This window comes from Chroicocephalus ridibundus, chromosome 11, assembly GCF_963924245.1.
Source record: "Chroicocephalus ridibundus chromosome 11, bChrRid1.1, whole genome shotgun sequence".
Classification (NCBI taxonomy): Eukaryota; Metazoa; Chordata; class Aves; order Charadriiformes; family Laridae; genus Chroicocephalus; species Chroicocephalus ridibundus.
This window is the reverse complement of record NC_086294.1, coordinates 20,428,698-20,456,520: the sequence shown is the minus strand read 5'-3', so window position 1 is coordinate 20,456,520 and position 27,823 is coordinate 20,428,698. Positions and strand designations below refer to the sequence as shown.

At 45.1% G+C, this 27,823-nt stretch overlaps 1 protein-coding gene across 1 annotated transcript in view; it reads right to left on the bottom strand.

Annotated features, from left to right (window-relative positions):
- Window positions 1-197: 197 nt before the first annotated feature.
- ITK (IL2 inducible T cell kinase) overlaps window positions 198-27,823 on the bottom strand; it is a 34,148-nt gene continuing 6,522 nt past the window's right edge. Inside the window, exons 2-17 of the mRNA XM_063349369.1 lie at window positions 19,918-20,022; window positions 16,861-16,942; window positions 15,356-15,484; window positions 14,654-14,694; window positions 13,673-13,824; window positions 13,133-13,198; window positions 12,891-12,945; window positions 10,546-10,625; window positions 9,755-9,891; window positions 8,922-8,996; window positions 8,057-8,228; window positions 7,111-7,327; window positions 6,312-6,376; window positions 6,104-6,222; window positions 3,298-3,455; window positions 198-2,750 (exon numbers count right to left, since the gene is read on the bottom strand). Of these exons, the coding sequence (XP_063205439.1) occupies window positions 2,679-2,750; window positions 3,298-3,455; window positions 6,104-6,222; window positions 6,312-6,376; window positions 7,111-7,327; window positions 8,057-8,228; window positions 8,922-8,996; window positions 9,755-9,891; window positions 10,546-10,625; window positions 12,891-12,945; window positions 13,133-13,198; window positions 13,673-13,824; window positions 14,654-14,694; window positions 15,356-15,484; window positions 16,861-16,942; window positions 19,918-20,022 (1,725 nt within the window). The 3' untranslated portion in view covers window positions 198-2,678. The remainder of the gene's footprint in view (window positions 2,751-3,297; window positions 3,456-6,103; window positions 6,223-6,311; window positions 6,377-7,110; window positions 7,328-8,056; window positions 8,229-8,921; window positions 8,997-9,754; window positions 9,892-10,545; window positions 10,626-12,890; window positions 12,946-13,132; window positions 13,199-13,672; window positions 13,825-14,653; window positions 14,695-15,355; window positions 15,485-16,860; window positions 16,943-19,917; window positions 20,023-27,823) is intronic.

Sequence of the window (27,823 nt, the reverse complement as noted above, 5' to 3'; positions counted from 1 at the left end):
CCATAGCTCTGGGGAACAGAGATATTTCAGAAAGCCAGAAGAAGCCTTTTTGCTTCTTGGTGGGGAGGATTTGGAGGAAGAGCAAGCTGTATGATTGTAAGAGCATGAGGATGGTTTTTGCATATTTTGTTAACATATAGCGAAAGCCACAGTTGGTACTCAGCAATTTTATTGTTTGTAAAAATAGGTATCGTGTACATAGAAATACTGCAAAAAGAAAACTGAACATAAAACATCACAATATTATTTTGTGCAACACTCTAGCCAATAAATATTACACTTATCCAAATATAAATATAATCTCAGAAACATTACCTAGCGGAGCAATGTTGCTGCTACTTAATAGCAACCTCCTCAAGCTCCTCAAGACCCCTGGTTCCTCCCAGGATGGAGGGGGCAGCAAGCCAGAAGCTTAGCTTTGAAGCCTGCAGATACCCCTGCCGCAGAGCGTCTGTGCTCAGGGAGGAATCGTTTCAGAGTATGCTGTGGTTGTACCGATTGTCTAAGTGCAATTGAGAGCAAACAGGGTTATGGCCAGCTGTCCTCAAATTTAGCTGTGGCTGTGCAGTTTAACGTGGTTAGGGCTGCTGAAAACTTCACTGGCTAAATGTCAAATTTAGCATCACCAGGACGTGACAACCGGCTAACTGAGACTAAAGGATGAGAGGGACAAAGAAAAACTTAGCTCAAATTCATTGCAGGCAAAAATTCAAAATCTGTTTATAGGTGCTCATGTTCCACGTACTGGTTCAGACTACCAGGAGATTCTGGGCAGCAATCCTGAAGGCAGCGCTCTGATCCTGCATTTAGGATTGACAGCCTCCAGTCTGAATGTTAGGGGTCTCCCTGCCTGGGAGAGATATTTGATATTTGTAGGAGTAAACGAAAGAGAATAATGTGGAATCAAAGCAAAGCGGGAAGATGTATAAGGCAGGAACTAATGCCTTGCTCGTATCCATATACCTGAAAAGATATTCTGGCTCCTAAAAGCTACCCTAGAACCATGGGTCTGAAAAATACCAAAAGTTAAGCCTCCTTCTATGAAGAAATAATTTGACACAGGATATGTGAGATCATGGGATTACGTTATTTCCTTGTTCCATTTCTGTTGGCAAACGTATTTGAACCTGACTTCTGTAACGATGGGAGAGATTGCTGGGGGAAGCTTGCACCTCGCAGTTCTTGTAAACTGCCGTCACATAAGGTTTACCCATGTTCTCGCCTGCCCAAACAGAGAAGCATCAAAAAAATACTGCATATATCATCTGTGAGTCCTCTTGACTTCTCTAGTTATTGTTAATGCTACGCAGAAAGTCCTGCTCTTATTTACAAATTCTGCAGGACACTAACACCCACACTTTTGGTTTTGAGGTCAGTTATGTCAAAACAGTGTCTGTCTTGTGGTGAAAAAGATTTTCACTGAAGTACCGGGAGATGGATATTGTTTATACCTTCTGCTGCCACCACATAATGTGGAACCGCTCGTGGAGTAAGTACCCAGACAGCCCCTTCACGTAGGACTTTTTCTTTGATCAGTCCCTAGAGGATTCACCAGTTTGTTCACAGAAGAGATGGAAAAGTCTTTGCTTGTGATGATTCAGTTACTCTTTGAAGTGGGAGAAAATTCTTCTCATTATCACTGGTGCACTGAGTAGATACTCTGCATGTTTCCTCCTCATGGCCACGCTTCTGAGCCCTCCGGCTCCTTCCTCCCAAACACGCGCGGTCAGGAGTAGGTCCCTGGGCCTTTCACAGATAATCAGGTCCTGGGAGCCTGTCTTGTCCTGCACTGGAGACACACAGCACTCCGCACTGGTCAGCCTTCAGGACTCAGTTCAAAGAAATTGGATGGAGATCATATATTTACCTTCTGATGTAGAAAGACCGAAGAACAAACTAATACAGACTTCCAGCTTTGACTCCCCCTCTCCAAGAATGTCTCCATTTCCATCAGAGTCCCATTTCCCCCCTCACTATACAACGCAATTTGAGAGCATTTCAAGACTCTTCAACACGTTACTTTTTCGCTTCCTTCCTTACAAACTCACATGCACACGCAGACACCTCATCAGCTCACCGGGTACCAGAATCCTCTTCCTGGTATGCCACAGTTTCAGAGAAACTCATGCAAAGGGAGAACAAAACCGCCTTGAAATACCACCATCAGAAATGCAGTCACTAAATCCAGCCTGTTCCCCTGTGTCCCAGGCTTATTCCTGTTCAGAGCCTTCAGGTCCAGCCCACTCTGAATGAGAGCGCCATGGAGATGTCTAAACGTTCCTCCTCAGGCAAAGACAGGGCTCTTTTTTCCCAGGGAAGACCTTAATTTGGGAGTTCACAGAACCGGAATAGCAATGTCAGATCTCTTAGTTTTGAAGCTTTATCTCCAGGAGAAATACTGATGGATTGTGTCCTTCAGGACTGCGCTTAATTGCTGATGCTGCTTGTAAGCTGCAAACCACATTCTTGGCCAAACCAAAGCCTGTGTCTGTCTAGGCTCTGGGAGACCCGGGGATATCTTGTCTGTCTGGAAGTACCAGCCTCTGCCCTCTCCTCCTCCCCAGGCATATGGCAAGTGTCTGTGGTGAGAGGATTCCTGTTAATGCTTTGTATGGGGAAAATCCAGCCATCTGCCCCCTCAGGACTCTCTTAGCTTCACTTAGTGGCCGGTGCCACGATTACAGATCAAACTCCGAGATTTCGCTCAGCTGGTACAGCAGAACAGAAAAGGACGGCCGGTCATCTTTCCTCTGAGCAGGGGAGAGAAGAGAGAGGGGGAACATTCATGTCAGCTTGAGAGGAATGGCAAGGCTAGGAGGGAAAACCTTGTGAAGAAACTGAGGATTAACAAACATACGATCTATTGTTAGAGAGAAGACGCCAATGGAAGAATGAGCTTCCTTCTGTGCAATGCTTCTTTTCTGCTAGCAGTGAATTTTGCCTAGCGGATGCTAAGTACCTGGTAATGGCTTGGCTGTCATTTTTACCGTCACTATTAAAACTCAGCCCCACAGATCTGCATCTTTCTTAGGAAGCAAACTCTTGAATTAACTTGAGTTAGGTGCGCTACATAGACCTCTCAGTGAAGTCAACACACTCTCTGGAAATAGCAGCTTAAATAAAAGGCAAAGAGCCTCGAGTTTGCTTGCTAGCACAGACGAAAGCTACGCAGTGCTTCACCTCCAAGATTTTATCTTGCGTTAGCATGTGAAGTATATACCTCTCTCTCCTCCTAAAAGCCAAGGGAGAGAGAGGTCTTGTCTTTGGGAACGAGGGCTCTCCCGTTACAATACTAACCATCCTCCAGCAGTGGCTCATGACCTCATAAATCGCCTTGGAGGCCAGCTTGGGTTTGTAGAGCCGAAATCCTGCGTTGATTTCTTCCACCACCTCTCCATTGGTGCGGTTCTCATAGGGGATTTTACCTTCACTGAAGACCTCCCACATCAGCACTCCTAAAGCAAAAAAAATGAGAAAAATCACAAAGAAGCAAGTAAAATCCTCAGCGGGCCCATGGCTGCCTTCCACCTGCTCTTCTCTGCAGCTCAACATTTGTGTCTGTTACTTGGAAAAGCATTTTCACGCGGATTCTCAGTACACATCTGAAGAATCAGACCCTCTCACAGCTCTGCAGTGTGAGGATGCCAGCTGGGATCTCTGCTGGGTCCAGTTTGGTCTCTGCAAGATTGACTTCTCTGCATCCTATTTCAAGACAGTCTAGCATGACAGGGATGGCTTTTCCCATAAGTCAGATGAAGTCAAAGTGTGTTACATGTCAGAAAGCAGAGCAGTGTCGTATGACTTCTCCCAAACTGTGAAGAAGAGGAAAAGCTTGTGCATATACTCCATCCAGATGCGTAATCCGGGAAAGAGAACCCACTTTTTGTCACTGATTCAGTTTATCTATTTTTGCTTCCAGTTAATCACGTATAAGAGACATGTCACTGATGTTCCCGCCTGCAGTGTGTCCTACACCAGAATCTGCTTGTATTTTGGTGAGACTCGGGAGCGAGAAAGCAACCTGAGCTGCTCCGCTCCTGTTAGTCAGCTCAGCCTCAGAACTGGGGACTCCCTGCCTGCAAAACATCCCAGGCGGTGTGGTTCGCTGGGATGAATTCACATGCAATGACAGTGGAGTTTCAAAGGATTGCAGCACATTTTTCCTCTTTTCCTAAACAGTCAAATGTTTTCCTGTGATTACTGTTCAGAGCAGTACAGAAACTCGTGCTTCTCTAGCGGGGGAAGAGAGACCGGCAAAGACAAACAGGCTGTGGAATACGTCGCGGTCGGCCACTACATCAGAGAGGCTCTGCAAACGGAGTGAATGCAAGGCATCTGTATCATTATTATGTTTAATTTCTTTGGTCACCTAATATGACTGCCTTGGTAAACTGTATTCACATTGTATTAGAAAAGGGAGACAGACAGATAGCCTGAAGTAAACCTGAAATAAAGTCGTGTAACTCCACAGGCAACTTTGCTAAATAATGCCTGCTTTCCAGCTTTGAATTCTTCAAATAGGAAGATGCATAGAGATTGCAGCTCCTCTCCAATGATATTGGCTCCACTGAAGAATAAGCAAAGCAGCTGTACCCCGTTGGCGTGCAGATTCCTGCACTGGGAATTTCTCACACCCGTTTTGTTCTCCTGGGCACAGCAGGACTGCAGGCCTGGCAGAGGAGATGAACGGGCTGCAGAGTAGCGGAGCAGAAAGCTCCTCACAGTCATGAGACCGTGACATGACAGAGGAATCCTCTTATGCAAACCCCACTGGATGGGGAGACAACGATCCTGACAGATGCACAACACTGCTGTCTGCACATTCCACAAAGGACTGACCAGCGCAAACAAAGCGCACCGGTATTTCATTCAGCCCTGAAACTGGCGTGAGCCAACTTCACCAGGCTTGCCTTGACTGTAAATCAAACTGAGCACCCCTTTTGGAAGCATCTGGCTCTCAGAGTACAGGCCAGTTTCCCATTTGTGAAGCAGAAGAACATTCTTACCAAGGCAGCGTCTCTCCCCATGTCACTGCCACCTTGCTGCGAGGTGTCAGAGATAGCTCCACTGGAAATGTCATCCCTTGGTATTATGTGGTGAGTGCTAACAGCCTCCTCCACACACCAGGGGACATGGAAAGAGGAATGGTGCTCTCTGAAGCATCTCCGGGTTGGGTCCTCGAAGGCTGTCGCGTGGGTCTGAGCACCCAGCTCCCACTGCGCTGCTCGTAACCCACCGCAGGAACGCACAACATCAGCCAGGGTGAGCACAGCGAGGGGAGAGGGCAGCAGAGAGTTCCCCAGCGCAGACCAGCAAAGGTTATAATCCTGCATTATTTACTGCTCGGCCCGGAGCTGAGTGGCACCCCATTGACTGCGTGCTGTGCACAGCACACTGCACCGATTCACCCTGCGGTGCCGCGATTTGCATGTTGGCTGGAGATGCGCCAGATCCATTCGTGTGCCAGATCAACAGGCCAGCGGACAGCCTTTGTTATCTCCAGTGCCAATGACTTTGCGGGAAAAAATACACAACGGCTTTCTTATCTATGAGGGTCCAGAAGGGAGACCAGAGACCGGACGCAAATCATAAAACAATGCAGGAAATGAGGCAAGAAAATGTGAGCAGTGAAATAATATTTTCAGATTGGCATAAAGCAAACGGAGTCAGCAGAGCAAGCTTGGAAAGGCAGAGGGTTTGAGTGAAGCATCAGTGCCTGGGACAGACACCCAGAGAGATGGAGTGCCTAAATGTCATTCCTTTCCTTGTATAATCTTGTCAGTGACTCTCCAACCTTTTCTTGGACACTCCTGCTGTATCACCGTGAAACAGAGTTCATTATTTGGTATTCTATAAAATTGCATAGGTATAATAGATTGTTGGCAGTATTTGCAGCATTCCAAAGTGTCTTGGTAGTTTGCTAATCTTTTCTTTATTTCCCTTAAATGACTTAGGCTTGCCTTCGTAAGCCATTATTCAGGACAAACACCCTTGGAGCCCAGAGGATGTGGTGTTTAGGAGAGTTTACTTGAGGAGTGAGCCCCTAAGTTTTTCTGAGCTGTTGTTCGCTGCTTTCTTTTCCATTCTGACAATTGATTCTTACCAAATGACCAAACGTCAGATTTGGTGCTATAGTGGCTGTAGGAGAAAACCTCTGGAGCAGACCACTTGACTGGAAACTTGGTACCCGTGGAGCTGGTATACTGATCGTCAAGGACAATCCTGGAAAAGGAAAAGAAGGGACCGTGCTGAGTCACCCCCCAGTCCTGTGACAGCCCCCCAGGGAGTGTACGCAGCCCCGGTGGCATTACCTCGACATCCCAAAGTCGGACACTTTGACCACGTGGGATTCCCCCACCAGGCAGTTCCTAGCGGCCTGCAAGAAAAGAAGGTGCAAAGGCAGAAGGTCAGAGCTGAAAGACTGTCACAGCCACTCAGTTGCTCCTGGCAGAACCGATAGTGCTTAAAAAAAGGAGAATCAAAGTTACACTGTACCACACGAAGAGGGCAAAAACTTGGGACTCTCATGCTTTCTGTACATTGTATGGCCAGCAAGTTCCTGTTGCCGAGAAAGCTGTTGAACCGTCAGTGTGACTTGCAGGCCCTTGTTGCCCAGAAAGGGCAAAGACCCTAAAATTTCCACAGCTACCCACAGTCCTCGGTCCCCTAACAAAACAGCAGCAGTGACTCATGCAGATTGTTCGAACACCACGTATTTAAAAGTATGGCATCAGCAATGCACGTTTATGCATGCGTTAAAACATGTCTTTTCAGCATCTTCCCCGATTTTAGACATGAAGAGTGGTCAGTCCCTGGGAACTGTGGGAGCTGGGGCTCTTGGGGAGCAAAAGACTCCACTCAGAAAAAGAGACCAACTTTCTGTCCTCATTTCCTCTCTCTCAAACACAGGTGAGGGAAATAGATGAATCAGCGCTCCAGGGGATGCTTTTTTTCCTAAAGTATTGATGCTGCTTCTGCAATAAAGGATGATACTGGATCCCCAATCAACAGGTAGGCAGGAGAAGTGCGAAAGCTGAAATTAAGGAAGGAAGAAAGCACGGGGAAAAGCCCGTCTGGAGCAGAGGAAAAGTCTATCTGGGACGAACATACCAGATCTCTGTGGATGACAGAGTTTTGTTCCAGATAAGCCATTCCTTCACACACATCTTGGCACATCCCCAGCAGGGTTTCCTTTGAAAAACTGCCCCGCTGGCTCCTGAGGTAGTCGGACAAGCAGCCGTTCTCCATGAACTCAAACACCAGGCAAATGGGAGTGTTCTCAAAGCACACGCCATAAAGCTGGACTAGCTTGGGGTGAGACAGCTTCCTGTAGGATGGGGCGGGAAGGTGGAAAAAGAAGCTGAAATAGGCCCCGCACTTTTTATCCTTACAGCAAGCGTGTTATACACAGCCGCCTGTGTCACCCTGCTGCACCCCCCTCTCCGCAAAGGCCAACTATGAAAGCAGAAAGAAGAAAATGTGTAGACCAAGTCAAGTGGCACTAAGTAGCATCCCATTTTAATCGTTATGGTCACCTAAAGACTTTTCTGCATGGAAAACCATCCAATCAAACAAATAAGCAACAAAAAAAAATCCATTTCTCTCTACTTTGAAGGGGCTGAACTATAAAAAATACGAAGTGAATAAAACCAAGGAGAAACATTTTCAGTTGTGCAAAGCAAACAAATTTTGCAGGTAGGGTTTTTCAATAAAAATCCCTCAAATTTTATGAGATTTCTTCATCTAATTATGTCCGACAAAAACCGCTTTGCTCTCCACAACACACCATCAATTAACCCTGCCTTCCAGAACAGCAGGGATGCAGAAGACCATTCTGGATATTGATAGACTTACCAGCACAGTAATTCACCTACACTTTGAATTGCCTTCCTTTGCAGCCTCTGGAGCTCACCCATCTCTCTCTATACTATTTAGATACATAGCAGATAATCCACGTTTAAATTCCCCATTCGTATTCCTGAACGTTATCACAACACTTTGTTTCAGTCTTGTGAATCCTACAGGGTCTGATTTTCTTGGTGAATCTACTACTTACATCAAGACTTTAGCTTCCTCGATGAAATCCTCTTCAGACATTGCTCCTTCACGAATGGTCTTTATGGCTACTTTTGTCTTCTCCAGCAAGTAGCCAAGGTAGACCACCCCAAACTGACCACTGCCGATTTCCTGTACACGGGTGAGCTCAGAGGGGTTAATGACCAATTTTCCTGTTGATGTAAGGGGGAAAGCGTGAGGATCTAGCAGTAAAATGTCAAAGAAAAAGCTTTTGTGGGTTGAACTCTGAGACAGGACTCAGAGTGAGACTTTCTGGCTCTCCCTCAAATTGTCTGTCTGACCTTTGGTAGGTCATTTGACTAGTCCATGCTGCAGATCATGCTCAAGAATAGGAACAACAACATCCCCTTTCTTTCCCCATTAGTCTTGTCTATCCGGTTCTGCAGGGAGGATTGTTTCTATCATGCATATGTGCACTACCGAGCACAACATGCTTTTGAGTTTCTTTGATGTCTACAAGGATCACAATAAAGATGATACCAGCAAAATTCTGTAGACAACTATACGCAAATAGAGGCATTTTTCAGGAGGGGGTCATCTTTTTCAAGTTATGCTGTGCTCCCACTCCCATCGCCTTCGTTCAGCATTCATTGCAGCATTTAATGTTGACTTCTTTGAGACCCTGGCGTTCTCATCCCCTCCCTCAAGGCACTGCATGATCAGTTATGAATGGTAATGACAAAGATGATAATCGAGTGAATGTTGCAGTGTAAAGATCTGAAGAAAACTATTTATTGTGGCTACAGTCACGTGGATATTCATCAATATCCACAGGGATATTCAGGATCACCCAACTAACCAACAAGGAGAGAGATTCCCGTATGGTCAAGACAGTAACTCCATACCGTAGCTCAGTCCTGCAGTGATTGGGGCCTTTTTTCTCCAAGAAGAGACTGCATACCGCAAACGAGTGACAAGACCTGAATAACAGAGGAAAGATGGGTGCTAGTTATTGTCACACTCATGGGAAGTGGCTGTCACTACCCCAGAAGGGAGTCTGGATGCTGGAAGCAGATTTATTGTACCGAGTTCTCAGCTCCACTTGAGGGCAGCTGAACCTCTTTTCAGACTGCAGTTTCCTGCCTGCTCAAAGGAAGCCAATTCTTAGCAGTTTCAGCTTATTTCCCACTTTCAGTCTGTCAGCAAATATGAGCTGTGAGTCTCTATTAAGTGTGATAAAATTCCAAATTACACCTTTTATTTGTAGGGCATTTCAAAGCCCAGGGTTTCCCCTGGTACTCCTAGACTGTAGGAATCTTCGGTGACTCCCATGTCTGGCTGCGGATTGTGGCCATGTCCCTAACTTCGTGTCAAATCAAGGCGCAGGGATATATCACCTCCTGGGCAGGAAGGCCCTGCAGTGTAACTCAAACGGATAGCTTGGTCTGGTAGTGGTGACGCACCCCATGGGCTCCCAGCAATGAAAGGGCTCTCTCTAGTATGTCATCACGGCATCTATGTTGGTCATATCAGTCTTAGAAGGGCCATGAAGAAGATGTAATGTCCAAGACGGTAATATTTCTGCCATCCAAGTGCCAGAATAAGTGGAAGAAAAGGTGATGCCATTTAATGTTTCATTGTAAGGACAGAGGGCTCGGGGGCCTTCCTTCCATCAAAACAGCCACCTGGCTGCATGGTAAACTAGCAACTTCCCTGGTCAGCATCAGCCTTCACTCACCTGCTGCATTGTGCTGGTGATAGTTGATGAGTTCAGGGATGCAGTCAAAGACGTGCTTTTCTGCCAAGTAATATCGCTTGGGAAAGTCAGTTGTCTCATTGATGTGGTAATGCTTTATAACGGGATTGTTATCCGTGCTGAAAAAGATGAGGTTTTCTCTGAGGAAAACTAGATTGCAGCCAAAAAAAAAGACAGGAATCTGAGGATTAAGTGGAAGAGGAGCAAGCAAGCAAAGGGGAGAAGCTTCCTTATGCAGAATGAATGGGAGAGGAGCGAGGAGTCAGCCGCAATTGCTGATGAAAGCTGTGTAGTTGTATGTTCTCCCTCTCACTCATAGATGGTCTCATCTCTAGAAAGGCTGAGGTTTCCCGATAATAAGAGGTTGAGTACCAGGTTTCTCTGCCTCTTCTTTCTGAAACAAAACTTTCTGCCCCATCACTGAAACCCTTTCACTAGTCTTGTATTACCCACCTCTGACAAGTCCCATATACAGTCCATGTTGACCCTACCAACGCTTCAGCTGGGGGGACAGTTTCATCAAAATTACAACCCAATGATGTTTAAGGCACTATTTATAGGCATACATTTAGATGCAGGGAAAAGTGGAGCCTTTAATATACTTTGCGAATGGCAGCTAACTCTTCTGCCTTTTTTGGAAGTGTTTTCCTCTATCATTTTCACGAGCCTTCTGCTCTCTCTTTATAATGCCAAAGCAGCTACAGAGATTACACTCTCATAGAAGCCATTTCATTGCTGTAATTGATGCGAAAAGCTGCTGAGCTCAGCTGTACCTTAATGCTTTGGTGAAAACAGAGACTGTGTACATGCCAGGCTGCCTCGAGTCTCTCACCATGAAGGCACCTTCCCTACCCTGTAACAGGAGCAAAGGAGAGGAAACTGGTTAGAGACATAATGGAAAAAAAGAAGTGGGCTCGGGGCAAAACTGTGCTCGTTTCAGGCCTGTCTACTGCTCAGTCACGAGGATGTGCTGAACCATGGAGGAAAAAACTGAGCCACGAGCCAGCTGACAGAGCTTGGTCTGTTCCAGGTACAGCTCTGATGGCTGCCCAGGGCTGCAGGTACACCCAGCTGGTCTCTCTTGGGTGCTGTGTATTTTTAGCTAAGTTTCCTGAGGAAATGAGACTTATGTGCTCGTGCTGAGTACGTGTGGGTGTGGGTACGCGAGTGTGTGCCGCTGTCCCTCCATGCCCTCTAGAAATTTTGAACCCATTGACTGCTTTCAACCCTATCTGACAGCATACTGGTGATATCAATTTCCAACAAGCTCAATGAAACGGGCAGCTGATTGGAAAGGTTTTGAGTGCCCTCCATCGAGAGAGCAACTACAGAACAAGAGTACGATTTATTGAACACCAGAGACTCCATATGGGAGTGTATGAAAGATAATGTACCAATATACCACAAAGGGGAGAAGTTTGGACAAGATCCTGCCCTTTCATAGGTACCCCAGTCATCAGTATCTAAACATGAATGTGTAGGAAAGCAGGCTTCCTCCACTCTGGCACTCACAGAACAATTTTCCTTTTTAATTTTTCACTGTAATTGCTTTCTGCTCATCTGAGTGCTAAAATGAATCATAGGCCATGATCCTGCAGGGCCAAGCACTAATGGATCAGATGGCAGAGGAGAAGATTTAACATGACAGTTTGGATGTAATGTGCTGTGCTGATCTATATATTGGTAATAAAAAACGCATTTTTCTTCTGTTTGCACATAAAGATGCTTTTCATCTAGCATCCCAAGTGCCTTATTATTTTGTTCCCTCCTTTGCTTTACGTGGTAGATTCCTTCCACTTTATATGTCCTCTATCCACCCACAACACCTGGTGGAAACGTAATTCACAAAGTCCACCCTGCCTTGGTCTCCTTCCCACCTCCCCAGTGGGTTGATTCAGCTCCGGGGGAACACAGGGGCCGAGACCACTGCTGCATCCCCCGGGGTATGAACCACTGACCTTCAGGGTGCAGCTCTGCCCAGGTGGGACCGGGCCACTGAGCTATAAACCTTCCAGGGTTGTCTCTTCAATGTGGGTCTACCCTACAATGTGGGTACGTGTGGTTCACCACACCTACCATATCTGCACCGTACGATATCTAGCACAGGGAAGCTCTAAAAACAGTCTCCAGATGCTGCCGTAGAAGCACCTACATCATGCTCAGTGAGGGCTTTAGGACTGATCTCCCTGGCAGGCGTGGGGTTGCTTGTACAGGTAGGGGAGTATCGGAGGCAGCGTCCTGCCCGAGTTATTTTAAGCATTCCTCTTGCCCTTCCTGCCCAAAGAGCTTGGCCTCGTGTTTGGGGGGAGCTGTGGGGGCTGTGAGGTTTTGAACCAGAAGGCTCTGCAGCCACATGGGGGTAGTTGCCACAGAAAAGTGGCACTGGTAGGACCAAAAGGAAAAATAAGATCACTAAACCGTGCGTGGACACAGCCCGTAGGAGTTTATAGGCACTAAAAGATTTTTTAAAACCGCAGAAAAATGCTTTTATTTCCATAAAATACTGTCATTCCAAGAAACAACACTTTATTCGGGTCTCCTTTTAGTGTAAGAGCTGATTTAAAAACTAAGCCTGTGTCTGTGTGGAAAATTTGAACGAGAAGTTTATTCTTTTTATTTTCACTACAGTCTTCACTGGAAAACTCTGTCTCAACTGAAAAATTAAAGATGCGTGCTCACATGCCCACAGATACATACACAAAACTAAAAAAAACACCCAAACCCATTCTTTTGGCTTTCACCCAAAATATTTCAGCATGAGATGGTTAGATTTTCAGAGAACTACTGGCATCCGCAGGGCCCCTGCAGAGATGAGCTAAAATCACAGTTTTCAGCCGACACAGTGTTCTGAACCAGTGTTTTCCATCAGCCCCAGTTACTGGCTGTGACTGACCGAGGACGGACGGCACAGCTCTCTGCCCACACTCAGCTGCCGTGGAAGTAAGGCGGTTGCTAGTGGTCCTTTATCCATCGCACACTAAGAACAGCCAGGGACAGCAAGACAGCAGGAACCCGGGATTCAGCTCTTTCTTACACAAAGGAGCCCTCACAGGCTTCTCCTCATTTGTCATTAATCAATTATTATTGCCCATCCACCCCACACGTAACACTGGTTTACCTCATCCTTGAGGAGTGTTTCTGCTTTGCTTCTGCTGATGTTCTTATTGTACCACCTGAAAACATCAAAAGACTCCGAGTCAGCGTTTCGAGGCTGTTAAAGCTTCTGCTGAAAAGCCTCTGAATTGAGCGTCCCCAGGGCTAGCGACAACACCTTATGTGGGGTAGGGACATTGGTGGCTTTAGCTTCTGTAACGAATCCAGGGCACTCAGGGGTACAAGAAAAACATAGGCACAACTTACTCATATATTTGCAGATTCTCGGGTGATTTTTCCGCCAGGTAGCTACTTGGCACGTAGCCTTCATGCCTGTTAAAATGCGACTTGGGGTGAGCGCGCTAGACAGACAGGATTTTCTCTGCATCTGTGGGAGTCAGCCCTGAAAGATTTGCTTGCTCTTTGCATGATGGAAGTGCTGATTGTTATGCATTTGGTAAGGTTACTGGAGAAGGAAACGACTGATTGCACCTTGAAACTTGGAGAGTTTCATATTTTTTTCCCCCTACGTGTACGACAGAGAATATCTGAGCTAAGGACTGTTTATTTTTTTTTAAAATAACTTTCAGATCCTTTTCTTCATCTTCCTGGATACAAGCAACATCAAAGGGAAGAAAGTTACCATAAATAACCTTCCACCACTTTTTTCCTGTATATCAGAGGATGCTTCACAAAAGTTATACTAGAGGCCAGCATATAAACATATATGGAAGAACGTATATCTTCTTGGAAGAACAAATTGCATTTAGAAAGGCTTTGTAAATTGGCTGTTGAAAAGGGACTTACCCATTCTTATCTTGAATCAGCCACCAATGTTCCTCAGAGCTGTCAATCACATAATATTCCTCATTATATTGTAACGTCAGCTCCTGCGGGTTCTGGGCTTCATAGTCATATATGGCTATGACTACGGCTTCCTTTGGATCTAGCAACAATTTCTGCACAAATTAGGCAAAAGGCTCATCATACTCATATTCATATTCATAAAAACCAATGGCACGCTCTCTAAAAGGATATTTCCCTGGCAGCACTTGTGTCCTCTGGGTTCAAAAGCCTCAAAGCTAGGAAAGCACCCCAGGGTGTCCAAGGGGGTAAGGTGGCAACATGAGAATTTTTAACACTTTCAAACAATGAATTTCATATAAAAAATTCAGTTGCACAGAAAATAGTTATCTACTCCTTTTTCGGGAAGGATTACCTCTGTCTGATCTATTCTACACAGGCATTTCCTAAACTCCTCTTAAAAGCCTCTGGTGATAAAATCTCCATGGTCTGTCTGTAGGCCCCATCAGGGACTGTCCCAATGCCCTGCTGCCCTCCAGTAGGGCACCGAGCCCTAACAACCACCCTGCTTCTCCCTTCTTATTAAATAAGCCAACGACATTTTGTCCCATCCACAAACCGGTTTGGAAAATTGCTTTGTTTCACTTCACAGCAGCTTTTCTCACGTCCCTCCTACTCCCCCAGTTTCCCTTTCTATAGATTGAAAAAAACCAACCCACCCCACAGGTGAAGTTTCGCTCATCATTGGGAAGCTGTTTGTGGAACCAAGCTCTCTTTGCAGGACTGAACCTAGCTCTAGTGGGATGCTGCTGATTTGTAGCTTAAAAAAAAGTATGGAAAGGTAAGAGAAAAGCCCAGGGAATGTAAGCGCAGGTGACATTGCAGTGATGAATTCTGTGATGAACCTTAATGAGGATATTTTCACCACTGCTAGTTACATATACGGGGCGCTAAGGGCAGCTTAGCGTGCCTCACTGCACTCACCCAGTTATCTTCAGGGGTGGGAGGAAGAGGCTTCTTTGAGGCTGAAATGAAATAAGGAAAGATAATTTGAAGTAGATCTGGACAAAACCAGGGGAGAAACCATCAAGGCAATGAATTGATAAAGGTGATGCGAAACCAGTGAAAAGCAAGCCTTGGTCTTTTAGAGTAAGACATGCCAACAGCCTGCACCTCCACGGTGGCTCTCAGCCACACTGCATGGGTTTGAAACTGGGGCACAGGCTACTTAAGGAATCACCCAGGTACAAGGGAAAAGTGTCTTGGGTGAAGAATGACTGACTGCTTATATGCTTTTCAGGAGACAAAGCAAAGATTACGCTTGGCCATCAAAACCACCAAGGAAATACAGTTAGGACAAAATAGGACACACAGGGTTGAATGTGTATTATCTCGAGAAAGTTGTTATTGTGGCCCGTTGACCAACCACAGCTGATCAAGTTCTTAGTTCTCCATCTCATTCCAAGGGCAGCACCAAGCATCGCACAGAGGAAGATGTTAATTCAAAACAAAGAATGCCATATTTAATAAAAGATAAGCCAGAATATCCCAAGGAGCCAGCTACATGTCTCTTGATGGAAATGTAACACAGTATTCTTTGGTGTTCTGCACAAGACAGATTCAATCCTTTATTTTTGCTAGGAATAAAAATTTGCAAGGTCAGGATGGTCTTAACAAATCCCGTACCATTTTTGGTGGGGTCATACTCCACACAGCCAGCCGCCATCTTCTCTGTCTGAGCACAGCATCTCCACTTGCCATCTAGCCAAAAATCTGGGTGGCACTTTGAAACCAAACTGTTGTTGTTTCTGGTTTCTGGAAAATGTTAGGAGAAGAAAAAGGAAGGGGGAAATTAATTTATTTGCATTCACATCAACTCGGAAAGACATCAAGAACTGATTGGAAATAATCTGCACTTTAAAGAAGCTGCTTATTATTTTCAAACCAAGCTTTGGTGAATATTAGCAGCATCCTCTGTTAATGTTTTCCTTTCTGCTGAAAGGAGTGAATGCCACCATCAATGTGGAGGAACAGCCTTCCTGCTGGTGATGGAGCCAATACCTGTCTGCTGCAGGAGAACAGAGTCCTACCAAAGTGTCTCTCTCTTCAAATTGATAAACACCAAAACCACGGAAGGAAGGTCTCATAAAGAGCAATAAAACCTGGCAGGCCATATAGTGATGATTCCCATGACAGACTGCAGCTCTACAGTATGTATACATGTAGGACACAGACACTTGGTGCTTTGGCTTGTACAAGCTGCCTTTCACCAGCACTAAATATTTTTTGCACACGTAAATACCAGTCTTAAATGTCTGCACGAGTGATTAAAGGTCCTTCTTTTTAAAGTGCAGGCTCTCTATCTCTAGTAATAAATTTCCCCAAAATAACAAAAAAATTTCTGTTTCAAGAGACTATTCAAATTGTCCAAGGTTGGGGACAGTCTCAAAATGTGGAACGAGAAGAGGTGATAAAGCAGAAGCTTGGAGCAGGTGAACTCCAGAAGAGGAATAACCCTTTGCAAGAGTAAGTGCGTGAACTTAATAATATCTCAGGCACAGTGTTTCCAGAGTGAACAATACAGCGGCTTGTGTTATAAAGCAGGAAAAAGCTATGACAGAAGCCTGGTTAACTGAGTAACACCGTCCTTATGTCAAATATTATGCTTCCTTTCTGCCCGCAGTGTTTAGTTATTGTGCCTTCGCTTCAGAAACATTGCAGCAAACCACAGCACAATTCAGGAGGTGAACAGGAAACGAAAGCCACCCGCAAAAATGTTTCTTAATAATTATGATTCCCTAAGAAGGCTGTCATCTAAACAAAAAAGTCTATTAATAAGAGCTGAAAAATCTTCTACCCAGAAAAGTTTAATTTCTAAAAAAAAAATGAGCCATATAAAAATCCTCATCTCTTCGTGAATAAGAAACCTCCGATTACAGTAACATGTTAACAGTTTATCCTAGAAAGAGACAAACAAAGCATTCCATGTCCAAATGTTCCACTGCTGCTCAAAACACACCCACCAAATTTACAAGCAATTTGATTTTATAACCTCCTTCCCCGTTACCGCTTTGCATGCTTAGGTACAAGGCACCGATTCCTCTTGCACATTTTCTCATCAGTGAAGCTTGTGAGAAAACTCTCTGGGATAAGTAACTTCAACAGTTAGGTGGGGACAGGGGCTTTATTACCTTCCTTCAGCGTGAAGACCCATCTCTGCCGGCTCTCGCGATTGGGTGCAAACACGTAGAGTATGTAGTTATCGTGGACGATCTGGAGAGGGGAATAAAGAAGGAGCCAGCCATGAGAGACAATCCCAGATACGCTGGGCACGAAGGAATCGCTGAAGGGCAGAGATAGCCGCCCCCGTACCAATAAATTGCACACAAAATGGTGACGTGGGGAAGCAGAGTACCGGGGCATTCAGAAGCATCTCTTAACCTCATTGACTTTTGATTATTTAAAATGGAGCAGAAGCCCTGATCAAGAAAGAATTCTAGATGAGCAATGGTTTGGATCAATTTTATGCTGTTAAGAAACGCCTGTGAAATCAATGGAGACGTAGCAATTTCAATCTGACGAGGATTCAGCCCGTTATTCGCTGACTGCAGTTTAGTCTTTAAGGCATCTCCGGGGAAATGGCATCTGTTTCTTAGCAGTTTCTTGTAAGGTACCTTCACTTAAGATCTAAGAGCCAAATTCAGCTTTTCTTGTGTCAGTATAAATCTCAAGCAACTCCCTGGAGAGTATTTGGGTTACTGTTACTCTTCAAAGTTTTTAATAGCTTTCACAGAGATTATAGAGGGGAAATAAGGAGCCGGAGCAGATGAACAATGAGCAATCAAGATGCTGTTTTCATCAACTTGGCCTTAATGACAAACGAAGGAAGAGAAATACAGAACATTTGTGAAGTTTCAGACTGGGGAGTAAAATCATCACAAGAACTGAAATTACTCAGAAACTGAATCGGATGACTACATTTGGGCCTAAAATTTGATGTAACGCATAATCTGTATTTCTTTTCCAACATTTATCTCAACAATTTAATGCCAAATGGGACTTGGCGTCTTTGATGCACAGATGCTTTGAAAAACTTTGACCACTGTCTTTAAAGAGATGTTTCTACAAGACAGCAGCCGTTTTTTAAAGTTTCTCCAGGGGTGTAGGTGAGGCAATGTTGATTATTGTTTAAAGAACAGGAAACATTTGCTATCTCTTGGCCTGAAGCCCTTACAGGCACACACAGACAGCCGTGTGTGACTCAGCTGCTTTGCATGCTACGGAGAGATAAATTATAACCTCTTTTACAAAAAATAGAAATAGGGGAGGAATAATTCCTACTCATTTAAAGCCATTCCTGTTGATATTATTGTTATGTCTGTATAATGTTTTGACAATCTAAGGCAGATTTTGAAATACTCAGCAAGCAGATCTCCAAAACACGTAGCCATGAGCATGCACAACTGCACAAAATCACTCATTTCATGCCTCTCTGCAAGGGGCTCACTTGCCAGATGAGCCACACAAAACCAAAAAGCTACTGGTGGCTCCACAGAAGATTTACAGCTGGATGCAGCCAAGATATTTAAAAAAAAACTCCAACCAGACAATATAATTTTACAAAATACCACAAAACTGACTGTGGGACAAAACTCAGACGTGCTACAAGCAGGAGCCATTACCACGACCTCAGTGGGCCACCGTCCATCATGACTGGTCCACTGTTAGCATCCCACCAGTACTGGCCACTTTATTTTGCTGTTCCTACAAGCATTGGAGATGTGGAGATACAGACTGGAAAATTCAGACCCAGAACAAACAGATCGGAGCGTTTGTTCCTTCTCTACTCCATGTTCACCAAAGTTAAGAGCAGTTGAGGTTCCCCCACCAAGCTTTCCCCGAGCCAGGCAGCTCCTACCCAGCCCCAGTTAAGAGCTTTCCTGTTGGGCTGCTCATCGAGAGCCGTTTGCAGCGTACGACAGCAACTTCTGCCACTCCCCAAAGCCCATAAATGAGGCCATCACGCTCTGCTCCTCTGGTTTCTTGAGTCCTCACTATGCACCAACATAGCAACGTTTTCTAATATTCCAGGACAATTTTTATGGTCCTGGATGGGGACCAACCCAAGCTGGAGCGGGGGTTTCCTCACCCGACCTAGTTTGGGAAATAATTATTTCCTCTCCCTTTTCGTATCTCTGCAAGGTAACATTTTCCAAGGCTCAGACTACAGCATGGTGGACATGCAATTTTGCTGTTCAGGTGAAGACGTTAGAGAGGACTCTACAAGGTACTTCATGATTTGCAGAATGACGGTACCAAGCTAAACCTCCGAATTGTTGTTGGTTTTGAGATAACAAGAATGGGAGGAAAAAATCTGGCTTTATGGTTATCTTTTTTCTTTCTATAAAGTTATCTGCATTTTTAACTTTTATTATGTACATGGGTCACAATCATTAGCTTTTCTTTGCAAGTCTGAGTCCAGATATTTCGCTCTTTTAAAGCCCTCTGCGAACAGAGATGACCCTGTATTTGCTGAAATCCACAAACCATAATTGTTAAGAAAAATACTGTCACCAACATGATAAAATTCTGATAAATGGTGGCACAGGGAATAACATAATAAACAGGGAATTTTTGTTGCAATAACTGAGGAAATATTCTGTGGCATTTCTGTTTACATGGCAATGTAAATGTATCTCATACGTATTAATAATTAACACTTGGCAATGCGTTGCTCATCCTAGAGCTAGCACTCTTGGTCATTAAGCCATCTCATAACCAAAAGCCTCTTGGTCGTTAAGCCATCTCATGACTGACAGCCCTCCCTGTTCTGGGCTGGCGTAGCGGCCCTAACACATCACACTCACCAGTTCCTGATGCAAAGGCCACTGAATGGGTTTAGTTTCAGCATCACGCAGGTAAATTGGCCAAACCCCTGGGTGGATTCCCCGTGTGAAAGATGGGCTTTCTCTGAACATGAGTTAGTGGGATAGCTGAATATTGTGTTAAATGTGAGGTAGGATTAGAAGCTCTAACAATCCTTTCCAGTTTAACACCAATGACTGTAAGAGTTTATGGGTCTTGGTCTCTGATTTCCCAGTTCATTTCAAACCTCGATCTGCTTTTTCTTCCTTTGCTGTTATTCACCCCGGTGGTGGGTTCATTAGTGGCTGCACTGTGGGGGAGAATTTTATTGAGATACAAAATGAAGTGATATCTCTGTCAGTACGGCCGACGGACAGACTCACCTGGAAAGGATATTTATACTGACAGGGAATGATGATGTCACTTTTCACAATTTCCACACATTTAATCCTGGAAAGTTCCACAGAACCCTTCAAAGTCCTTTTTTTCTAAAAGAAAGAGAAAAGCACTCGGTTAATGTTAATGATCGTGGATTCAGTGAGTAATTAGACAAGACTGTCATGTCCACAGGAGATTTAATTTTAATGGAGCAGAAGCAAATTAACTGATTATGTAAGACATTTAGAAGTATAAAGACTCATTCTTATATATGGCCGCTCTGTATGGATTGCACATACACATACATGTCTGCTCACACATACATTTCAACTCAGCACATGGATTCTTAGAGAACCGGTCAAAAACTCTGGTTGAAATTCAGGTTTTATTTTTTCTTCTAACAAAATGAAATGCCTTTTTAATCAAAAATGACTATTTTCATGAAACGTTCAGTTCACTAACACTCCTGATTCATACTGAAAGGCTATAAAACAATAAATATTTAATTTAAAAAAATATTCGCCTACTGGGAATTTCAAAACTAAGCGTTTTATCTAAAATGTAACATTTTTACTGCATCTATTTTTCCAAGAAGCAAAACACTTCTTTGTTTTCGTTCTGTCTGGGTTTTTTAGCTGAGAAAAAAACCCAAACAAAATAAAACAGGAAATTTTGAAATAAATAATATCCTCAAAAACTTGCCGACAAAACAATTTTTCTGGCAGCCTCTGCTGCGTTACTATTCATCGTATACCAGATACCTAGATAACAGTATGGGCGGGTAGGAAAGGGTAAGGAAAGAAGAGACACCCGAGCATCCCGGCCACCTGGGTGTACCCTGTGTCCCACCGAACCCTCGCCCGGCAGCTCCTCGGTGGGTGGCACCCAGCTTTTGCGAGAGCGGGGTGAGGCGGACGCGGGCACGTGGCCGGCGGGAGCTGAGCTAAGGCTGGTGCACGTTTCTGGAGGATTCACTACAAAAGCGTTCGCTCTTCGGAGGCAAACTGGTTTCCTGTTTTGATTCGTTTTCAGTAGGGATTAAGCACTAGCTGTCTCCCAGCTCAGCTCTGCGACAACGTGACGGAAATCGGTGAGATTTAAGAAGCCCCAAAAACACTTGCAAAAGCTTCTGTTTTTCAAAAACACAGCAACTGTCAACGGGAGAGAGCATGAACTTCAGCGACCGTGCTGTACCTGTCGCAGGTTATTATTCAGAGACACAGCAAGACTTCGGCAACTTCCCCGCCCTGCCTCGGACTCCCAACCCAACCCTTGATGTCCTTCACCCTCCGGCTCACTCTTGCCCCTTGCTCCCTACATCACCATGACCCTGCAGCTCTGTCCCTGTCACCAGGGCAAGGTGCCTGCCCTCTGCACGGCACCCCATGCCCACCCTCGCTGCCATTCCGTTACTACCTCCCATCAGTAAATTTAGCCTAAAACAGGGAAGCAGCTGATGCCACTGGGCATGGGGTGAGGTTTGCCACAGTGTGCTGTCAAACAGAGAGGCCCCGAGGCTCCCCAAGCCTTACTCTTGCACAACTGGATGGGAACTTCGCCTTTGTATACCTGGACTTGAGGAAAGAGAGGGAAATTACTAGTGTGGCCTCACATTGCTTTTGCAGAACCTTGTTGTGAGTATTTGGGTTTTGTATTTGTATTTGCTTGCAGTTCAACCAGCGCCTCGGGATTTACTGCCAGCACCGTCTCCTGTAGACAATATCTGCCTACGTAGCTCCGTGGGGTGGAGTGGTGGGGTTTTTTATATCAATAAACCCAAGACCGTAAAGCACCCCCAAATGTAAATACCAATTAACTATCAAGAGTATTGCCAAGCCTTAGGAGGCCGCACTGTACCCCATTTTCACCATGTATTTTCTTTCATTTTGTCTATTCACTTCTTTCTTTCAGACTTGGCTTCCTCTGTCTCCACAACCTCCTCTATCATTTGTTCTGCCCCTGGGACTTCTACCCCTTCCATGAGACACAAAGCCATTTATTTCCTATAAAAAGCTACAATTTTGCTAGCATTGAATCCTCCTTCATCTTATTCTTTTGAAGTTCCAGGGCTTAACCACATGCACTCCTCCTCTGAGGCTTTAGGAAGTGATGCTGTGCCAGTCACACGCTATTGCTCTTTTGCTGCAGGCTGGTTTTTGGTGATACCTTTCCAGACCCTGCTGAAAGACAGGGTCCAGCCTTCTCAAGGAGCTTTGTGCAGTCGTCCTGCAGCTCTCATCACCTACTGTGCTCCTTTTCATCATGTAATTTCAGCAACGGAAGCTCCTCATAATCTCACGTCGCAGTGCAATGTCAGGGTGCGTCTCACAGCCAGGGCATTGCCCGGCAGATTTGGGATTTGCTGATAGAACGCAATTACAGTCCCACAGCAGCACAAACAACTGGAATTACCACTCACAAACCAGGCATTACCCAGAAACGGCGCTGGAAGCTAAACATATCCCTGCCTTTGTGATGCCTGACTGCACTTTAATCCAACAAAAGCAACTGGGTCATTGGGAAGGGAGTGGAGAGGAAAAGCCTCTTAAAAATGGTCTCCAAAAACCTCAGAGACTTCTTCCTAAAAGGGCTAAAACATGCTGACAGATCTCCATTTCTTGTTTCCAGTCTGCCCGGAGTATAATGAAGTAGATGTTTTAGCTGGTTGGTCAGAAAAAACATCAGTGGTCTTATTGTGTAGTGTGTGTGTGAAGATAACCAAGGCATGCTGCTGTCCCACAAGAAGTACAGCGTGCTGCAGATCAGTCTGTCCCGTTTTATTTCTTTTGGTCCGTTATTTGCAATATGCCAATTCCAGGAAGGAGAGCCAACAGCTCTGAACGGAGCCAGGTGCATCACAAGGCCGTTATGGTCTTCGTCTTTGGTATTGCACCTCCTCTTGCCACACAACTCCAGCAGCTCTTTCACTGATTAATCCTTTAGTTTGTGTCTACTGCATAAACCACCCGACCACAATGGTCCCTATTTGCCTTAGATACCAGGACAACTGACTATGGGACAATTGACATAGCCCTGCCCTGCAACACAAGAAGGCATCTCATCATGCTTTGTTGGGGAATGAGCCACCTGGCATTTATCATGTGCCAAGACTACACCACCACCGACACTGCTACTCACTCATGCCATGGCAGCTTGGCCATCCCACAAAACAAATCACTTTTGCCCAGCTCAGGGTGTGGGGCAGGGGAAGGAGCGGGGACATGGAGCCCGTGGTGGGAGGGCAGCGAGCCGTCAGCGGCTGCTGCAGGTGACACAGATCTGCGCCGTGAGCACACTTCCTGACCGCGGCTCTGCACCCTCCGGCTTCGTGAATGTCTAAGATCTTGTAAGATACGGGGCTGTGCAGTCTGAGAAATTTGCTACTTTCTGGCTAACACTTTGCTGTTGCTATTTGCGAAGCCCATTCATCAAATGTGCTGCACCGAGCATTTAGGCTGAAGGTCCTTCGGTGGATGCTTAAAGGTTTTGCTGAACCCCACCATTTTTACTGAAGGGCCCTAGCAAAAAAAATAGCCACCAGTGGTGGAAGCAGAGGGAAAGGAGGGAGGCCAAGTGCTAGGGAGAAGTAAGGCAGGGATGGGCAGAGAATCTCAGGGAGCACGGGAGGAGAGAGCAGGCGGCATTTGCTGGCAGGCAGAAGGGCAGCATGCCATGTTACCTAAAGCCATCTAGGAAGTATGGTCCCCTTTGTAGCCCAGCTGTGTCCCACCTTGGATACGGAGTCCTTCCTCCTGCCACAAGGTCCATCCATGAGCCAACGGTTGCCCGCTGCTCCCCCGTTGCAGCTGGACATTTTCCCTCGGTAGGAGGCAGGGGAAAGCTAATTTATAGCTGCGGCGGAGCAAGGTAGGAAATTCCAGTCCTCTGTAAGCTCAACCGCAAAAAAACATCTCCGTCACTAAAAGCATTTAATGACCTTCTCTGTAGTGTTCGGGTTTTTTTGTAAGAATCTGAGCCAAAGTTCATTCCCTGTTTTCACTTATTGTCTTGACTAGAAGGAACCATTCTTAATTGGTGATTAAGTAGATGAGGGGGCTTTGCCTTGGACCTTGGCATGACCTGCTTGTCCTGTGTCACCTGCCTCTGGCTGGGCTCATGTGCAGCCCGGACAGAGGCAGAAACTGGTTTTGGGGTTTCTTACTCTGTGGGCTTGAGGTGGTGAAACCAAACCAGTTTTTTCCAGTGCTATATGCAGTCCCTTGGGAACAGGCAGGGAGGAAAAAAAGCAAAAAAGCAAAAGCTTTGAATTCTGCACGCCACTGGAATAAAGTGTACGTAAGTGTGAAGGGAGGCTTGAGTGCACATTGAAGTATTTTTAGAGTGGCAACGAGAGATTGCTGTGCTGGCGAGAGCAGCGCCTTCAACATCTACTGCAGGTGCTGGCCTTAAGAGGACTACCGTACCTCTGCAGAGGGCTTGTACTCGCACAGCGAACGCTCTCTAGGCCCCCGTCCACGACTCGTACTAGTGACAGGGTAACCACACACAGTAACAACAAATTAGCGGTAACAATAACATGACTTAACCATATGATACTGCTGTCACCTATAGCTTTGTGCCGCTGGATTCTGAACTGCCGTATACATGCACCACCGTGTGATGGAGAGGTCAAAATAGGCTCGGGAGAGGGCATGAGTTAGTTTCAGGGGGCAGAGGCGATGCAGCTGCCCTGGGGCAGTGATTGAATGCAGGTAGAATGTCACGTGTGCCTTTTCAGCAGGTTTTTTTCATAACAGTCGACTCCCCTTCCAAAAGTTGGTAATACAGTGCTCAGCTTCCATCTGTGTTGCTCTCCTTTGGCTGTCAGTAAGTTGCACTTTCCTATAGAAAAGTGGATTTACCGAACTCAAGTGCTGTAAATTCAGCCTGGGATCTTCACACTTTTTCCTCCTTCATGTCTGTAGTCACCTGTCATGAAGATTTGGAGGCCAAGTTGTATCATTAGCTCTGCCTACGGGACCCAACTGCTTCTAAGAACAGAAACTCCTCTCCTGTTGATACATGGGCAGCAACAGGACAGGGAAAAAAAAAGCAGAAGCAGAAATCCTTTCCACTCAGCTGATGAGGGCTAAGAGTGAACAGAAGCAAAAAGAGAGCTGGCTTCTGTGTTCCCAGAGCCCACGGCTGTGGCTGAAAGCCCACAGGGGTGGATGTCTTAAGTAACACAGCGACAATTTTACGATGTTGCTATTAAGAGCACAGTAACTAATTTTAATTACTCCCCCAGCTATGAAGAGCAAAGGGACGCGGTCACAGCTGGGAAGTGGCGTGGGCTGCGCCCGGCTCAGCACACGTTCTCAGGTAGCACCAGCAACGAGCTGAGCTGAAAATGGGAAAAAATGAAAATGGCTGAGGGAAAATGGGAAAAAAACCCAATAAAACCCACCATAAAAATGCCCGTCTTCAGAATAACTCAGGCTGATTTCAAAATGACTGAAAAAACATTGCTTAAAGTTGAAGGGTCTTTCTCTCATACAGCTGTCTCTAAGCTCAAAAAGGCAAATTAAGGTCTACGTTTGTGCAGTCAGGTCCTTCAAGATATTCCCGATCTGCTTCCAGGAAAGCATTTGAGGCTGTTTTTGTAGTTCTACTCTAAACAGCAGACACTGACGACTCTTGAAGACAGGCCACTTGGCTCGTGGACATCTGTTGTGGTCTACGGTCACACTTTTATACTCTCATGTGGTTAAATTAAGCTCTAGGAATAATATAGGAATATATATCCATTGCTTGCTCTGATTTCTCTCCATGTAACTCCAAATTTACCATGTTAAAGTCCTACTTGAGCTATTAAAATATCATTTTATGGGGGATATCAGTACGCGTCCTCAGGCACCATTACAGGTTTAACCACTGGTAGGAAATAAATGGGTCAACGAACAGACCACTCCAACAGACCTGTCTGTCTCTTCGCAGACAGATTAATATCAACGTGAAGCAGAACCGTTGTGCAAGGTGTAACTCCTTCCAACGGCAGAGAGCTCGACTTGTTGTGGTTTGGTGAACACCATCTTTTTAAATGAGCGACATGTTACTGCCTCTCAGGTACGACTGAGTAGTAAGCAGTGAGTTGGAAAGGAATTTGTTGATTTCCTGAGCTGCCCAAATCTGCTTATGCCTGCGGTGTTGCAGAGTCTCCAGTTTATTTGCTACTTAAGCTATGGGCCTCGCATAGTCACGTGGTGGTGCTGAGATAACAATTAGGAAGAACACAGAAAATAGTAACTAGGAGTTCGTGAGATATCACTGGAACAAGAGGGACTTATTTTTAACGGCAATTCTCCTGCTACGGTATTTTTCCACTGACCGAAAGACTCCAGCATGAACTTGAACCTCCTTGAACACTCTGTGTTGATACAGTTATTTTGTATCCCTTATCATATCCCTTATCTATACATTGTGGTACGTGCTGTTTTTATCATTAATAGTTTAGGATATTAAGAACTGTTGATTGCTGGATTGATAGAAATTTTGCCTGAACCCCAGCATTGTTCAGTATTTTGGGAGTTCTCTCTCTTATTAGGAGCACTGATAGTTTGAGGTTTTATGGGAAATAAAACAATTTAAACATTTTTTTAAATGAAATTTGAAACCTAAATTGAGCAATTTGAATTTTAAAAAAAGTTTAAAGGAAAGTAATTTTGCTTTTCCTGACAATACTAAGTGCTCAAAAGGAAAATCAGAAGGCGGTGATAATTGATAATACCGGGATTTTCAGTAGAGCGCTGACTGTTGTGTTATGCTTTAATACCTCCAATATACTTGGAGGTATTATATTTGATATTTAAATCCCTAAATGTAGCTGCTCGGTTCACATGTCTATCATGACTATTTTGTCCTCCTACTTGAATTAAAAAAAAATAAAATTGTTTTACAGCTGTTTTCATATCTAAAGAACATGAAAGTGTTTTCGAGGTGGGCATACCCTGGATGCAGAGTGCATCGAGTTGTGTTGAAAGACAAAATCAGGTGTGACCAGTGCCTAAGGTGCCTCTGTTCATCTAAGCAGCAGATGGAGAAGCACACCTTGGTGCCTGGGGAGGCAGCTGGCGGGCTGTGTCTGCTCCACTGCTGGAACTCATCCGTGGGCGCTCCGCTGCAGTTCTCAGTTGCTGCCAACTAGACCAGTTGCAGCCACTAACTTCTTTTTGCCACGTTTCCAGGGACCTGCAAAGGTCTCCTTGACCACACCCTCACCTGGAGCCCAGGGCATGGGAATAGACCTAACAAACAAAGCTGAATCACAGCAAGTTCCTACATCAGAAAGTATTTCATCTGCCTGTGACACATTACGGCGCTGCTTAATAATGGTGCTGCCTGCTGTCCGTACACACCATTTGCGTGGTTCACTCACTAGGCAATGTCGCTCCCAACAACTAATTTCAGTATCGAATCTTGTTTACTGAGGCCAATACTGTTTGTAGCCAAAGCCTGTCTCATGCAAACAATCTCAGTTTGTTATCAGTCTACTCAAATTCTCAGCTTACCTGGGGAATATCAGCTACAGCAGAATTACTCCTACTATCCTTATAAAGTCCTATAGGCCAGATCCAGTGTTGCATTTCCATCAAAATAATTTAAAAGCAGAGAAATCTAACTTTTTTGTTGAAAGGGAAGAGGAGTCAATAGAGCCACATTGAAGACCCAGACCTCAGACACTTAGCCAAGAGTTGGCTGGTTCAGTGTTCACTCCTCCAGGCTTGCTAAGGTGTCCAATTTTCAGAATTACATGAGCTGAAAACAGAAGACGTGCAGGAGAAAATCGAAACCATAACCCTTCTGCACGATTTCTATGGTACAAAGTGTACATTGTCATGGTCTGTGTGAATCTAACATTCAAGTAAAGAGATCCGGTGGAAAAGCACAGTTGGCCATACGAGCATTTTTCTC